We start from the raw sequence: 18,038 nt of genomic DNA on the forward strand, positions 1-18,038 counted from the left end.
CAACAACAAAAAAACCCCCTCGTAATGAAAAAGTTATTTAAAATGAAAAATGTGGACCAGCTGGATTGATCCTGACCCCTGGCAGTTGAGAGCAAGGGCTCCCAGTTGTTCTCCCACCTGGTTCTGGGATAAGAGCCATGGCAGAGCTCTTTAAAATAATCAAAATGAAAAGAGATCCAGCTCCAAAGCCATCTCTCTCTCCACCCACCGAGGCTGATCCCCTCCATCGTCATCTTGAACTAAACAGGAGCAAGTGGCCTCACAGAAAGGTCCAACTGGCCTGGCAGGGTGCGAGATCTCTTCATCACTGAACAACTTGCGGCAGAGTTGTCATCCTTTGCACCGTGCTGCAGCCTGTGTTTTGCTCCGTCTAAGCTGGCACTGGTACCGACACCTGCAGATCAGCAGTCTGCGGGGAGGTTCAGCTGAGCCAAATCTGCCGTCGCGTGTATATTGTCACTTGCTTCATTCAATCACATCTACAATATTTTTCTGGAATGCCGCTTTAACTGAGATTAGGGTCAGGAGAGTGGGTACAGAGGATGACCTCTTCTTTTCTCTCAACATATCTGCTGCCCGTGAGTCCTAGGAGATAAACCTGCTTGTTTTTGTGAACAAAATGTGCTATTCCTGTTTGCGCTCATTCATGGGAGAGCGAGCTGGAGGCTGTCCTGGCTTGTGCATTATAACCAGAATTATTTACCAAGCAACAAGGGTGAAATGCACTGTTGTGCCGAGGCTGACGTCAAACTCATCCAGCACGCAGGCCTCTCGCTAACCTTCTGCACAGAGGTGAGTTTTAACTCAAACGCAAAATCCTGGCTTGCAGATCCCTGTTTGAGACTGCAGGTCTGGCAGTCGTTAAAGGCATCACTCTAATACCAACTGGGAAAATCAGATACGGAGCTCTGGAGAGACAATAAACTTGGTTGGAGTCTCCATGATACAATTTTAATGAAAATCCTGTAGAACCGCACTAGAAAATCTCATGTTTAGCATACACAGATGCATGCCGTTTGCACCTGCCAGAAGTTTTCATTCTGTTAAACCTTGCAATTTTATTCATTCATCAGTTCAACTGTCCTGACACCATGTACAAATATGACTTATCAATACAGGTTACACTGAAAGTAATGAGAAAAAGCACACAGGCTTCATTAGCACCAATTACAACAAAGTTACAATTGCTTCAATTTAGTCAAGCTCAGAACCAATATACTTTACTTGGTAACTGCCCTTGAAACATAATGAATTCAACAAGAAAAAATTTTATACCGCCTGTGTTAAATCATTAAAAAGGAGGAAAAGAGGGTTCTTAATTATTTAATGTTTCACCAATAATTATACAGTTCAACATAATGTTCACTTCTTGGAGAACCTGAGTGGAAAAAGTAGCATTTGTGAATATTCGTCAAGCTCAAAGCACCTGCCAGACCACAAATGCAGTCTAGTACACACAGAAATCCTTTCCAACAGCATTTAAAACATTAGGAATAAGTCAAGCATTTGTTTAATGGCAAACCCTATCAAATCAGTTTTGTGTTAATTAATATGTTTGTGAAACAAAAATACATATAATTTAATTCCATTTTGTGTTTAAAATACCTTATTTCTCCACATTCATTCACAATTTTGAACTATACTCCTGAGTAGCGGAGAGAGCACAGCAAGTATTCACTTGGGAAAACTCAAAGATCTGGAAAACTGGAAATTGCCAGTCTCCTATCTGAAGAACCAGAGCTATGAAACGAAAAGCAAGCAGGGATATCCTAGGGCTGTCTGTTCCAGAAATCACCACAATTCTTAAAAGATGACTTATCAGAGTTATTTTAAATGTCGGCAGTGGTAAGGCTATGTACACAATGCCTCCAAAAAGAAATACTGAAAGTTTATCCAGTACACAGGACAGCCTTTTAATATATTTGTATTCATAAATCTATCTAGATATCTATATAGGTCTTTCCAAGTCATGCTGCCCTAGCTCCCACTGCAGCACGCTCTGGCAGAGGATAGACTGCAGAGCAGAAGGTCACTGGAACAGAAGCAGCATTCGGTGAGTCACCACATCCACATTCAGGTGTGCAGGATGGTTTGCAATGATTTTTTGATTATTATTTGATATCCCCAAAAGAAGCAGCTTTAAGTTTCCTGGATGCTTCCTCTGTCATCTTAAGTCAGACCACAATGGGAACCTGAAGTCTTTTTTTTTTCCCTCCAAACTGAATATACAGACGTCCGGCATTTCTCATCCATTATCTAGCCGCTAACGTGCAAACCTGCGGAGCGGCATGCGGTCATGCAGCTCGCTGGCTAACGAGTGCTGTGCATCGCTGACCTGGTCCTGCCCACAGGTACCTACCATGGCTCCTCACCCAGGCAGCAAACTCAGGCTCAGCTCTGGAGGACCCTGGTATTGGAGTTCCTTCCTCTACTAGATTTAGCAAATCTGCACAGGCGACCTGCCATCCCATTAGTGCAAGGACTCAGAAGGTGGCTGTCAGACTGCTCCACAGTGTGATAGCTTAACGCTGAAAAATGAGATGAAAAAAACTCCTGCCAGGCCACAATGCCAAAGAATCAGCTCACTCTCGATCTCTGGGAGAGTGGCCTTGGAGCTTAGAGCTCCTGTGACTGCAGAGCCCCACTGTATCACCACCCCGCAGGATAAAAATGCTGAAAAGCAGAGATGCCCACGTTCCCTCAGGGAGCCTCAGCACTCCATTCTGGCTTCAACAGAGCCTGACATACTTGAAAATCAGGATGTTTTATGATATTACAGCACTATTTTAGGTACTCCCTTGGAGACCTGTGAAGTGGGATTCCTAGTGCTTGAGGCACCTGACAAAAGAATAAATGCAATCTATTTTTAAAGACTTGCAAAAGTTTTCAAAAAAGACGTGGCACCGACAGAATCTGAAATGCTTTGGGGTGGGACATCCGTTTGCTTTGTGTAACATATATTTATGTCCTGTGTTTGCACACACTACGGTAACAACCATATTATTGATCCATGAACTTTGTTCTTGTGGGGTCAAAATCCTTTGTGCAGTGTACACACACACAGACAGACACACACACACACACACACACAGTGTTAAACTGCACTGTATTTCTGGTGACCAGAGCCCAGCCTCTGGCTTCTTTACTCTTCATTCCATCCAGGAAGAGCACACACACCAAGTGCAGATGTTTCCTTAGCCTGATGAAGGGTTTTTAAGCCCGAAAGCTTGCTAAGAACGTTTTTTTCCAACTACTTAAGTTGGTCTAATAAAACAAATCAGATTCACCCAAAGAACCTTGTCTGCTGACGACCAGGAGAGCATTCTAGGCAGCTGAACTTCCATTGACTTCAACCTTAACATGCAGCCCGGTGGACTTCTCTAGTATTTAATCATGAGAATTATATATGTGGCTTAATGTCAGTGACGGTGTAAGCATTTACACCAGTCAAGGAACATCCCATTCATTTTTATTGTGGCAGCTGGTCAAAAATCAGCGAAAAGGAGAAGACCAACCTCATGTAATTTGGGCAGGTGAGCCACATCTGCCTATTTAGTGTTTCAAGCCAAAGGCAGAGGTTTACTCGCACATGTCTGTGCACCGATATTCTCTAATCAAGGGTGATCTGCTCTCATTTGACTCCCAAAAGCAATTAAAAGGTCAGTTTTCTGCCCAGTAAGAACCCCCATTCTGCAACATGGGCAGTACCTTTGAGACCTGGGAGTGGCACGAGGCCTCACGATGCTTCCCACTTTTTCCAGAAGAGGAACCCCTTCGTTATTTCAGACTGATCATTAGCCATCGCTGTGCTTGTGACAGCCTGGTGGTATAAAGTTGCTCCAACAAACTCTCCTCAATTTACCCTCTAGTCAGAAAAGGAAGACCTCTTTTCTGATGCAATGTGACAAAAAAGCCCACACCTTAACGCAGCTGCAATTTGACTGGACCTGCCAGCAATCAGAAGCAGGCATCTCTGCACTGTACCGAAGTTCAAGTGTGTCGAAACAACAAATGAAGTAAGTGAACATTCATTTTCTCAAAAATATGTTTTTAAAGAGGATGCATAAATTCATCAAGCTGGAAGCCTGGCCCACTCAAGAACTTGTTACCATGACAATTTAGAAGAGGATACCACTACAGAATAAACTAACTGAAGTTACTGATTAACCTTCTTGCAAGCTGATCTCCAGGTTTAAAGTTTTCGGCAAACAGAACCGCTTTTCCATTAGTCTGTTAATATGCTGAGAACCTGAGCAAAACGCTTCAGTGGCAAAGTAACTTCCATGATAAATGTGGTTTCCAAGCTGTGCACCAGTCACGCCGCTATAAAATCAGAATAATTCATGCAAAAATTTTCATTATGTTTCTAAACATACTTATTTACATTTTAAATCACACATTAGACAATATGAAGCATCCTTCACTTAGGCAGGTGTGAACAAGAAAACAGATGCATCCATTAAACATAAAACAATTCAATGAATTTTAAAAAAAAAATACTTGCCAAACTCTTTGGCTGAAGTACTTTAGCCCTTGTTTCACTTACTTGGAAAAACACAGCCATGGCACCTATTATCCTGTTTTCTAAAATTGCTGCTCCAAAGCTGTCAAAGTCATCAGGATTGTAGAAGTAAATCTGCATCTGTAAAAATTAACAAAAAAATCAAACTGTCATTTCAGACCAGTTTCAGATACAGTTACATACATAATACTGTACTTAGATCAAATGTTACCAATCCAAGATAAACATTATTGCAGAGCAGAAGTCCTTTAACCAGCATCTTGATTAATGGCCTGACTGCTTTGCTGGAACAGTAACCAGGAAACAGATTCAATGCAATGCATTTTAATAACAAAACTAATGGATAAACAGCACAGCCGGTCTGTTTAGATGGCAAACTTGGTGCTTTCTGCCACCTTACCCACAGTTCTGTGTTCTAGTTTCATAAATGTTAGGTTTGTTAGGGACCTCAGCAGGTCATCGAGTCCGACCCCCTGCCCTGGGCAGGAAAGAGCACTGGGGCAGACGATCCCAGCCAAATGCTTGTCCAGTCTCCCCCTGAAGACCCCCAGGGTGGGAGCGAGCACCCCCCCCCCCTTGGAGCCCATTCCAACTTCTGACAACCTCACCATAAACAAGTTCTTCCTAATGTCCACCCTAAATCAGCTCGCCGTCCGTTTGTGGCCATCGTTCCTAGTTACTCCAGGGGTGCCCTAGCAAATAGAGCATCTCCTGTTCCCTGCTGCCCTCCCCGGAGGGATTGGTAGGCAATCACAAGATCACCTTCTCTTGCCAAGGCTGAAGAGATCCAGGTCCCTCAGTCTCTCCTCATAGGGCCTTGCCTGCAGGCCTCTGACCATATGACTGGCCTCCTCTGGACCCTCTTGAGGTTGTCCACATCGCTCTTGAAGTGCGGCGCCCAAAACTGGAGGCAGTACTCCAGCTGCGGCCTGGCCAGTGTTGCATAAAGGGGAGGCATCACCCCCTGGACCTGTTCGCCATGCATCTGCTGATGCATGATAAGGTGCGGTTAGCTTTACTGATGGCTTCGTCACATTGACGACTCGTGTTCATCTTTGAGTCCACTATGACTCCGAGATCCCTTTCTGCTGCTGTGCTGCTGGGAAGGGCATTCCCAGCCTGTAAGTGTGTTGGTGATTCCTTCTCCCCACGTGCAGCACTTTGCACTTGGTGTTGTTGAATTGCACCCTATTTCGTTCTGCCCACTCTTCCAACCTGTCCAGATCTGCCTGGATCTGTTCCCTACCCTCTGCTGTGTTAGCTGTGCCCAATAATTCGGTATCCTCTGTGAACTTGGACAGGGTGCTCTCCATGCTCATGTCCAAGTCACTGCTGAAGACGTTGAACAGCATTGGTCCAAGGACCAAGCCTTGCGGGACTCCACTGCCCACGTCTTTCCAGGCCGATACCGACCCATTCACCACCACTCTCTGGGTGCAACCCCTATGCCAATTTGCCACCCACCTGACCGTGTCACCATCTACATCACAGCCTGTCAGTTTATTTATGAGGACAGAACAAGACATGCTTCTACTGGCTCGTTGACACCCAAGTCACATCGAGCTTCCACAAAACAAAAAGAAAAAATATATATATATAAATGATCTTCCTGGGATAATTTACAAGACACATTTACTGGTGCCTGGCTTTTGGCAAGCAGCCACTGGCTCTACAGAAGCAGCTGCACACCCAATAAAACACTGTTATATGAAGAACAAGAAAGGTTGGTGGGAGATCATGGTGGATCATGGTAGAGACGATTTCTGAGAGTGGGAGGGGAGGACAAAAGAAAACTGCATGTTGGATGGGTCACAAAGAGCACGAAAACCCACTGGAATCCCCTCCCACATGGCAGAGGTGGGGGACTTCAGCAACATCCTCCAAATATTAGGCCGACAGGTTTGGACAGCTTTTGCCTTGAACAAATATGAACTGAGGAACATCCGCTCTTTGATGTTGAAATGTAAAACATTTATATTTAAGGTCAAAGTGCTTGAGGTTCGATTTCATTAATAGGGGAAAGAGCTCACTGTACGATGGTAAGTTACATTTTACATCCCTTTAAAACAAACAGCCTAAAAATTAGGTATGCCTGACATAAAATATTTTTATGTATAGCCCTCGTAAGAATTTATGAAGGAAAGTCTCGTTCAGTGAGTTCAACATATGCCAACATCATTTTAAACCATTTTTGCTCACAGTGTTTTAAGGAAATTAATTTTTACTATACACTCTTGGATAACAGTACAAAGGGCTTCGGTAAAAAGGGGTTTAATTGAGATCCTGCATCTCAGCACTGCAATTACAGAGCCTAATCAAGAACCACGCTCTGCCCTGATTACCATGTGTGTTAAAACGTTCTCCGAGAGCTCCCCGAATCCTTTTTTTTTTTTGCACAACACGGTTTTCCTAGTTGCATCAGTCAAATCAAGGGGAAATGTCTTGAATGAAAAATTATCTTCATCTGTCACACACTAGCATCTGTATACGGTAACATGGCTGGAAGAAATGTGTAAGAAGAACCTTCCAAGAAGTGCCATTATATAATTTACACATCCATCCATCCTACACACTTCCTTGTTGCATGGTTACATACTAAAAAAATCACACACTACTGTTTGCAAACAAAGTCTTGACCCTGCACCTTTCTGCACTTGTAGTCTGATACAGCCTTTAATTATGGGATTGTATACTATTTCATCCCATAACACAATATCAGACATTTTTTCTGTAGTTCACAATACACCTCAGTTGCATCTTTTTATTCTTTTATATTTAACGCACTCTTCATTATCATAAGGAGCAAGCCACGTACATTTTAATATATTTTCTTCCAGTAGCACAGCCTTCGTTAGCTGCAAATCAGGGGTGAGACAGTTAAAACATAAAGCTAACTTCACTGCATAATTAGGTGGCCTAAACATGCCAGCAAATTTTCATTATTACTCCTTATGATATAATTAATATATACAACGTGCTGAGTACTTTGCATACAAATGAGCTTCATGGACTCTAGCATACACACAGCTGTACTACGAAATACTGCAAAAGGGTGTTTAAAGCTGTAGAAAAAGTGTATCCTGTTAGAACTGTAATATTTGAGGAATGGCTCAAAGTAGTAAATGATAAAATTGCAAATGCAACTTTGGGACATTTCTTGACTTTTGAGTGCTCAAATAAGTCATCCTGACATAGGTTTTGGGGTGCAACTTCACAACGATGTTTGTTCTGTTTTCCAAAAATGGAAAATACACACTCACTACACACATGCACACTACCACAGGCACGTGGTATTCTGAATGATGAACCTCTTGACACTAACATGTGTAAACCCCATAATCTGAAGCTATTTGCCTGGACGCTCCAAGACCATTGGTCCCATGCCCCTGCCCAAGCCCATTCAGACTGCTGTTGATGACAAACTTCCCTTGGATTGACATCCACCTGCTTGAGCCTCAAAACAGGGCCTGCTGCATGCAGTTGACTTGTACCCTCAGCCTCTAACCAGAACACAGCAAAAAACACATCTCTGATTTCTTTTTGGCTGCGATGCCTGCAATCTGTCCTCCTGAAGAGCTATCGGAGAGACATCCCCATTGTTGCAGCCCGGGATGCTGTGGTAATTTGCTAACACGCCAGGAGACCTAATGCACTGTACAGGTTCTCAGCTAAATTAATGCAGTAGATAGGAAAGAGAAGCAAAGATGAAGATTAAAATGGAGCCCAAAAGATTTGAGGGAGTTTAAAGTGCTGGCGAAACACTGGAAGCCAAGCAAGGATGCTCTGCGCAGCCAGATGCCAAGCATTGAAAAACGGAATAACTGAGGCTTTTCAAACTGAGCCGCTCTCACCCCTGAGCAACCTCTCTCAACAGCTTTCTCTTTAGATTAAAAAATGAAGGAGTCATTGTGGTGTCACAGATGCAGAATACAAAAATATTCAGTGATAGCAGGAACTCTGGTGTGTGGACAGGAAAAGATCACTGGGATTAGCCTCCCGCTCCTTCCCTTCCCCACGCACTCCCTGACTACCAGGAACTATAAAGCACCTTAAAAAAATGTTGCAGGCCAGCCAATATTCTGATTAATCAACCAGCCACGCAGCAAGGTACAGGGTTATATGGGTTTATTGTGTACTGCTTTGAAAACCCAGAGTATTTTTAGAAGAACTGAACACATTCAGCTAGCAGGTAGACAGCAGGTCTGCACAGTGCTGAAACAAAACTCCTGAACGCTTTGATACAGGGAAGTTAATCACTGAACATACTAATCCTTAATTATTACCTTTTGCTGCTTGAACTGTAAGGAGAAATTATTCTCCACTGCTTTTACATCTGGATTTGAAACACCTTCCATAAAAAACAAATTGTTTGCTATGATTATGAATCATAGACGATGATGATGATTCTTGGTTATTGAAAGTCTGTAACACAGTTCATTTAGCCGGTTTTAAATAGGCATGCATATTTTTAGGAATGGGCTGATGTGATCCATTTGATTAAACATTTAAATGATCTAGGATACTCTAATCCCAAATCGTGCTGGGGAGGTCCCCTATAATGGCGGTTCTCAACCTTTTCCACCAACCATTTTGTCAAAAAACCCTGGTCCCACCATGGGAAAAACAAAACCTCACTTCTTCCAAGAAGTGTACTTTTACGTCTGCATGCATTTTAGTATTATATTAATCACTGATGGAAATTTTAAAGGACATTAAAAATTAAAAATTGCAATTAAAAAGTCCCACCTACACAACCTTTGCATTGAGAAACACTGCCCTATCATTCGACAGCAGTTGGTGGAATTGTTTTACTTTACTGTAATAAAAAAATTGGTCCCTAGTCTTATTTCTTTTCTGAGTGCATGTAAAACCGCTGATGTTGCATATTCTACATCTGGTTGGTGCTGGGGGGAGAATTTGATGCAATAAAACTCTTTTTTCCCCCCAGGAAACAGTTGCATGGGAATGGACGGAGGCCTGGTGATTCTAAAAACCCAGCAACATTTTTCACTTTATTTTCATAGACGAAAGGCTGTCTCTCTAACACTATCACTCTAGCGTTTTGCAGAGTCTAAAATTGTGCTAAGCAAATTACAAAACAAAGAGGCAGATAAGGTCCCTGGCCTGAAGCCTTTGCAATCTGATGATAAACATGATACAAGGCTGCCAACTGCAGTGAATGAAAGCAGAAAGGAAGAACAAAGATCCCACAAATGGGGTCATGTGGTACTTCACTTCAGACACGTGCGCATCTCGGGACCATGACCAACGCTACTAGTTTTCCTTATTTTTTAATAGTCAACACAATCCTTGATGATCACCATCGTTATCCACAGATAATGCAAGAAAGATGCCCTTGCTATGCAATAACTGAGATGAAATAATTTTAATGACCCCTTCTGCCCCCCGCACTTGTAAGGTGCTGAGTATTCTGACCCCAGTCCAGAAAGCACTTAAAAATGTGAGCAGTCCCATTAAAGTCAGAGTAAAAACAAAGGAGTCAAAGCCAAATCAATAGGATTACTCATAGGCTTAAATGCTCTGCTGGATGAGTGCCAGGCAACTCAGTAACTCGAGGGTTAAGTCCTGAATTGCAGAAGAACAGGGCTCTGGCAGGCCAGATATGATCTTCCTCTCCATTTCTACAGATACTAATATTCTTTAGGTCTAGATCCCCTCCCCATGCAAGGCAATCCTGCTCTCATGCCACATGCTATAGGATATGTGCAAATTGGCCGCTAAACAGCTGCATATGACATTCATTTGTATTTCCATAATGCAAAAATAACGGGCTCAGTGTTTATGCTTTCTATAACATGAAACTTTTTTGAAATTGCTTTGTACTCCAAGTAACAGCCATATGATTCACCATGAAATGAAGTCTGGAAAATCGTTTTGGATAAATGGAACTATAAATTCAATAGAATTTCCATGACAACATAGATTGCAACACTCTGCCACGAGTAAAACGCTATAAATCATTCAAAACCAACAAGAAATCAGCAATAAGTCTTCTATTTCAAAACACACAACAGCCCTGAATTATAGTGTTGTGGCTATTACCTCACCAGTCAGTGCTTCACTTTTTTGCTCGTCTCCCCCTTTACAAGCACTGCTTTATGCTTGACTTATTATTTTTATTCCAATTGTAGGAAACGCTAATAAAGTGTCTGCGGAAACAAAACAAAAAGCATAGTAAACACGGGCCATGTGAAACTTGGGTTTCCTTATGCTTCTTTCCCAAATAATCCCCTTATGCAGGAAAAAAGGTTAAATGACGCTCATCTCAGGGTATTTATTTCCTGTACATCGGGACATGTCCCATTACCACCTTAGACTTCCATTTGTCACGGTCTCTTTGGAGTCACAGGAGCGGGAAGGGTGCGATTTGGGTCTGAGCAAGGGTGATAAAATTATGCCAATGACATGCCAGAGAGAGAGAGAAGAGTTGCTATTATAACAGGGAAAGCTATTTAGAGAAGGGCGTAAGACTGCAGTACTCCATGTTGCTAATTCACCCCTTCACTGCTGGTATCCTGACAAGCTTTGTCCCCATAAAGGCCCTGCTCCTGGAGTCATATGATCATCTGCAATCTCCAGGATTCATTTAAAAAGTTGAAGTCTTTAGCCTGTGCAGGATGAATTGAAGGTGGAAAGTGAAGTGGAACCAACAGGGGATTAAAAAAACCCACTATTAATCGTGTTCCTAAAATTCATGATTTTGGACTGTGCAGCTCTGGCAGTGCTAACTGTTGTGGAAGGATAGTCTCGTGACAGGACCAAAGTCTAGGACTTGACAGATCTGGGTTCAAGTGCCTGCGCTGCCCCCCAATTCTAGTTTGACTTGGAAAAAGTCCCTTAGGGCGAGATTCATTTCAGTGGGAAGATTGATGGTGGACGAACTCATGCAACTGGGCCTTGGCGCTCCATCTGTCAAATATGGCAGTCGTACTTCCCAGCACTGGTATTTTGACCCCATGCCATGATAATGGGCAATGTCATATATGAGAACCTCAGACAGAACATGGGGTCCTCATTACATCCGTGGGACCAACCTCACATTACAGCTCAGACCTAAGGCACCACTCACATCACAGCATCTGGCCCACAAATAGTCACAGCAATTGCCTCCATGTGCACTTAGGGTTGAATGCAAAGCCTAATGCAAGAAATACGTTTTTTTTGGATGAGGCTGTTAGTTTGAACTCTGCCTACTGTTATATCAATTGCTGGCTGAAATATCATCCCTTCACTATATTAAAGACCAGAATCTGAACCCAGAGGATGACGGAAAGCTAATGGGAATAGACACTCATAGGGATAACATTTTAACGATGGACAAAAGCCTCTGACTTGGAAAAACTGGAAGTGGGAAATGCAGATTCTGTGCTTATTTGCTATCCAGGGTGAAAACTGAAACAGGTCATTTAGGAACTGGCTGAAAACCAAAACACCAACCAACTGTTGCTGTATTTAGGCTCCCCTTTAAAAAAAAAAAACACGTTTACCTTCCTCAACATCAAGAAGCTGCGTAAGCTTTACTAGAACAAAGACAGCTGAAGGATCTTGACAGGCACCGCAAAAAGATCCTCCAGATACAAGACCTATACCTTTAAATATAAAAGATAAAAATCCATAAAGTAGCAATCTTCCTGGAATGAAGGCTTAATACAACTGAATACAATATTTACTGGATGCACGAGTCTTAGAAGTCCTCCAAGAGATCATGGCACAGCATAGTTTATTCTTGTTGCAATGCAATATTCACAGCGTCCTGCATGGTTTATTGGGAGGGTCTTTTAGGGCTATGAGCGTGGTCCCTCAAACTTCACTGATTAGCTCTGAAACATGCTTTCAAAAAGCTGACAATATTTATAGTTTTGCTGCATCTTTTCAGCCTGATGCAGGCAACAGATGGGACAGGTTTTCACTTGAATTCAACTGCGCTGACAAGGCCACTCGTATCTCGGAGGGGAAGTGCACTCCTTCAGGCAATTCTGTTACGAGATTATTCGTATTTGCTGAACTGCAAATTGTCTGGGTGATAGCAGCAGAGCCAGCCCCCAAGAATGACTCACCTTGAGTGCCCCCATCACAGTGCTACGCTCTCCCATTTTCCGCTGAAAAACCACCTCCGCCCTAGACAGCGTGGTAATCCAAAAGGCAGCAATCCTCTGACGAAGCATGCAACGGTGTTAAATATAATGCAATTCTCCGCATGCATTTCTGGCATTTCCCCAGATGCCTGGGGAGAGGAAGGCTGCCCAGACTGGCAGTTAAGGTACTGAACTACAGTTCTGGACATCTGGATTCACTTTCCAGTGCCTCCGCAGTCTTCCTCACACGATGCAAAAACAAGAGTTTTCATGGCTAATGTAACCGAGTGCTCAACTCCGGACACCTCACAGGGTTGCAGGCTGATTTTCTAGGAGTGGATACTCCGGGTGCTTCAAAAAACAGGCTCCTTCGAAGATGTCTCAGGTTGAACCGTGACCCCAGAAGCACTAGTCTTGTTGGAAAGTCTTGAATGCAACTGCTCTGAACGCCCGTTTCCGATTCCCTCCCGTGCTCCCGTCTTCCCGTCCCATACGCACACACTCCATGCAGTCGGCTTCTAAATCTCAGCCTAAGAAGTTTTTAAACTTTTGTGCAAGGCACTAATTCAGAGGCGGAGAAAAGCAGGAAGCCAGCTTCCTAGAGAGACTGCAATGGTTTGCCTCTGTGTTGGATGGCGATCTCACTTTAAAAGCATGTTTTGTAGTTACTAGGCTGCAGGACCAGAAGGTTTATGCATATCTGAATCCTAAATGAATTGCGATGGTGGATCTGTTTGGACAGATTCTGGGCCCAGTTACACTGCAATAAATTCAGAGCAACTCCCATGACTTCTGTTGAAAGAGTCCAGATTTGCACCACCTTGGCCAAGAGAAGAATTCGGTAGCTGGCTTTGTCGTAGCTTCCATCGCTGCCCCATCCGACATAACATATTACCTGGCTGAGGGAGGGCAGAATTTCGTAAATGGGGAAAATGTGGTTTTCAGCAGCACTTCGATGGTGGCCACTCAGGGAATGACACGGGTTTTCTCTTTTTGGATGAGGATGTCATTGCCAGGCATGTCACAACACTGCCATGCAACGATACGCTCCGTGTTTCGCTGGATCCTCAAATTTTGTACTCGTTCAAGCGTTAGAAAAGGTATTTTGTCTTCCTGCTCGATCCCTGACTCAAGTGTCATCTGCTCTCCAAATCACTGTTAACCCATCAAAAGAATTTACGCTCTAACACTTGTATGAAAAGCATCCTGAGTCGCAAAACAATTTCAGTAAATACTGACACTGAGTAAAAATGTAAAGCTTCTGGAAGTTGCACAATTTTCTTGAGTGATGTTAGCACCTGCCCATCATCACATCTGCAAATCCATTTGCAAACACACTCTCTGTAGTGATCAGCTGAAAATTGTCAACACTATCCTTCCAGATACGTGAAATAAAGCACAAATCTGACTCCTGCCCCCCTGCCATCGCACACTTGCACCTTTCTCCAAAAATTGTCAGGGAGCTGCATCCAACTTCCATCTAAGCACTCTCATTACTCTGCTCAGGTCCTTAACATTTGGGAATTTCAACAAAATAGCATCTTTTTTTTTACCACTCTCCATTTTTCTAAGGCCTGGCCCAAGCCCTGCTGTTCCTGCAGGGCAAGACCCCTGTTGATTTCATCAACTTTTGTTGGACAAAACAGCGCTATCCAACCAACTACTTGGTTTACATTTCATTTTATAGGACCCGGGTCATTACAGCACTTAAGCCTGTGCCTGATTTCCAACAGGGAATGTTCCCTTCCCAGCTCTGAAAAGCACTACAGCATGCACTTGGCCTTTAACTTAAGCTGCATGAGACTTTCTCCTAAGAAGAAATGAAATGCATACTGCAGCAACTGGCTGAATCACTGCCTGCAGAGAGGAAACCATCTGAGGCCAAATCCCACTGCTACAGCTGGAAATGAGTAGAGGCAGCACAGTTCCACCAAGGAGCACAATCTTCACCGATTTCACAGATATTAGGGCTGGAAAGGACCTCGCGAGATCATCGGGTCCAGACCCCTGTCCACGGGGAAGGAAGTCAGCTGGGGTCAAATGACCCCAGCAAGGTGAGCACCCAAAATCTTGCCAAGTTCTGTTCTGGGCGAGAACCAGCAACCACCACGACTGCCCCCGGGGTGCAGAGCCAGTGCCACAAAACTGGGGGGATGCTTGCAGCGAACAATTCAAATAGCTCTAGCAGTCTATCTGCTGCCTTTTGGGCAGGGCCCCTAGAAAGGATAACATCTGCGCGGGGAGTGATCCTATCTGGAAAGGCCCCTACTGGGGGTGGGAACTGCCCAAGAGCTGTCCCTGGCTGGGGGCAGGTGAGACGAAACCAAAAACCCACCTTCAAATCAAGGGGGATAAAAAGCGTTTGGGTGAGAGGCAGGAATTTGATGGGGAGAGGTTTTATCCCTGGGGTTCCTGTGGATTGGCAGCGCTTCCCCTCCTGAAACCTGCTTTCCTCCCTCCGCGCACCTCATCCCGCTCCCCTTCCCTTCCTCCGCCCCACGCTCCCCTCTCCCTTGTGTCGTCCCCCTGGACTGGCAGTCCCTCTGCGACCTGCTCGTGCCGGTCCCCGCCCCTGGAAGTGCTGCAGGCCAAACCGATCGCATCGCTGGGCACGGAGTCCAACAAAGGCAGGACTCGTGGGCTCGTCTCCTTCGAACAAGAGCTCCAAGGATGGGCTCCTACCTACTGCAGGCAGACAGGGCTCACCTGGTGCAAACTCAGGCGGGCAGGATTCGGCCTGAGCTTTCAGACTCTCAGCTCCCAAGCTCCTTGCAAACATCCTCCTCCTCCTCTCGGTCATGCACCTGGATGAATAACATCACCCTGTCTCCATCTTTCACAGCAGAGAGGGGCACTTAGCGAGGTCTCTCCGAAGCCAAGATATAGTTGCACATTCAAGACCAACTGAATCACAGCTGATGTCATTTTGCTAAATTGTGGGTTTCGCTGACTTAAGAGATGCCAAACCAGAATAACCCTTCGAGTATACCGTTTGATCTGCGTGTCTGACGGCTGAGGCCACCCATGCTCTGCTAATCTTTGACCTGCTCTCGAATCAGCCTGCCTCAGCTAAGCCGGGTATGTTTGGCTTGGAGAAAAGGAGATTAAGTGGTGCTGGTGAAGTGAGGGGGGTGGGATATTTTCAAATATCTGAATGGCTGTCGTGAGAGCCACTGTTCTCCCTTGCCACAGAGGGCAAGGCACAAAGCAAAGGGCTTAGACTGCAGCAAAGCATCTTGAGATTGAATCCCAGAAAAAAAACTTCCTCACTGTAAGAACCACAGGACCATGAGGCAGGCTGTCCAGGGCAGCTGGACAATGTCCTTCACTTCAAGAAGGGGTTAGATCAGCATCTACCTGGGATGGTTTAGGAATAGAAACTCCTGCATCAGTACAGGGTGCTGGACTAGAAGACCCCCGAGGCTTCCCAACCCTGTGACTCTAGGTACTTTCTTCAAGCGATCTCTGCATAGCACGAGTCTTTCATATAAACCTCATAATCACGTAATCAGCATGCATGACTAATTTTTATTTTTCCAGCTTGCACAGTTTAGAATAACCAGCCTAGGATGTCTGCTGAGAAGGAGCTGCTATATTTCATGTTTACCTTGCACAAGTATAAAAACTCGGGCTAAAGGGCCCGCAGAGTCAAATTCCACATAGTTTCAACAGAGCGCCCTGAATAATACATAAAGCAGCTACACTCTTATCCCTAAAACCACAGGTGCGAACCAGATGTCATGCTTATCTTCTCTTGAGATTACAGCAAACAAATGCATGCCTTCAGAATATAAAGTACGCTCTGGATCACGAAGTCTGAAATATATTAAAAGCATGGCGCTGAAGTTCAAAGTACAAATATTACCTTACAAATCACAAGTCTCCTTTGGAGGGTGGTTTATAGAATATTTTATATAGAAGTTATAGATTTTTAAAATTTATTAACTTCTATTTAGGACCAGATACATTAATATACCACAAAAACTGAGGCAAATGTTGTTCCTCTGGTATAACTCAGAGACTGTAAGTTTAAGTCAGAAATACTGCCTATAATCCTCTTTTTATGGGCAAGGTACTGCCATACATATTGCACAGCAAGTAGCATAAACTGTTCTCAAGCCACTTCAGCCTCTACAAGCAGGATGAAAGATGAAGGCTTGGCCTTAATTTTGAGCTTGACTCCTATTGTCACTTTAAATTAAGGCATGCAAATTAGCAGGCAGACTGCACTTGCATATGATTAAGGAGACTAAGCCTACCTGGGTTATTTAAAAGAAAGATTTGTAGAGCACATATTGAGGGGTGTTGGAAATAGTGATTTAATCACAGACCATAGATCAGAATTCATCCCCCCAATAGTGCACACCTGTCCTTTCCTGTAGTTTGGCCAACCCAGTCTTAAAAGGTAAACCACCTTGATTTTTGTGGAAACGGAGTGCTGTTTCAGAGACGGGCAGGTGTTTCACCTAGACGCTCTCCTAAGAAAGGCAAAATATGGAGAACAGGACTAAGTTTGAATGTCGGTGTCATAACCCAATACTTATTTTTTCCCTTAAATTAGGCCAGGCCCCACCTTTCAACTCCAAAATGAACCCTCTGGGAGCAGCACCACCTGTGAGGGGCAAGAGCTACAGGGTACAACAGCCACATCTCTCTCGACCATACTCACTCTCCAGTGGTGACTGGCGTTAGACAACTAAGGACGGTGCTCTCGTTAGAGAAGACTGCATGGCTGGTTTAAGGCACCGGCACTACAGACCTGCCCAGTGCATTAAATTCATGCCATGCTGTCTCATGAATGCCCGCCAGCTCTAACCCAAGAAAGGACCCTGCATGAAGCAGGAAGGGATAAGTGCACGTATTGGCACCCGTTACGTTAAATCAGTGGAGCAAAAGTGCCGCCAAAGCCAGGCGTGTCCACACGACCCTGCCAGGGTCCAACATGAACTAGTTCAGCCCAGTGCTCGGGGTGGAGCGCAGAGACCTGCCAGCTACACCCACGGAGCACTACAGTATTTAAAACTTTGCATTAAGAGTATATGGAGTATTAATGTGGAGCATTAAATAAAGCTTTCCTTTTCTCAATGTCCCTTATTCCCCTTCTCTCTTTAGGCGTAGGAGGATTTTATGCCAAAGTCTTGTGTTCAACAGTCTTTGTGATGGCATTAAAGATGGTAATAACTGCCCTTTCCGGGCACTTGAGATGGTCTGCGGCTTGCGTTGTTGCTGTTATTGCTGGCGTCTGATCTCGCTTCCTTGGAGACAACACAAGACGCGCACATCGAACGGGGGAAAGGACCAGCACAGAGAGATAAGGCCACTTCCATCTCTGGGGCTGGCTCCCACTCGAAACGCTGCTGTTGGATACCGCAGGCATGGCCCAGGCTCTTATCAGCCGCTCCGAGACCCAGCCAACATGC

General features: G+C 44.3%; 1 protein-coding gene across 1 annotated transcript in view; it reads right to left on the bottom strand.

Annotated features, from left to right (window-relative positions):
- The window catches only part of PTPRG (protein tyrosine phosphatase, receptor type G), a 350,734-nt gene that overhangs the window by 149,548 nt on the left and 183,148 nt on the right, over positions 1-18,038 (bottom strand). Inside the window, exon 5 of the mRNA XM_019536996.1 lies at positions 4,547-4,642. Within this exon, the coding sequence (XP_019392541.1) occupies positions 4,547-4,642 (96 nt within the window). The remainder of the gene's footprint in view (positions 1-4,546; positions 4,643-18,038) is intronic.

This window comes from Crocodylus porosus, unplaced genomic scaffold, assembly GCF_001723895.1.
Source record: "Crocodylus porosus isolate Cpor-Errol unplaced genomic scaffold, CroPor_comp1, whole genome shotgun sequence".
Lineage (NCBI taxonomy): Eukaryota > Metazoa > Chordata > Crocodylia > Crocodylidae > Crocodylus > Crocodylus porosus.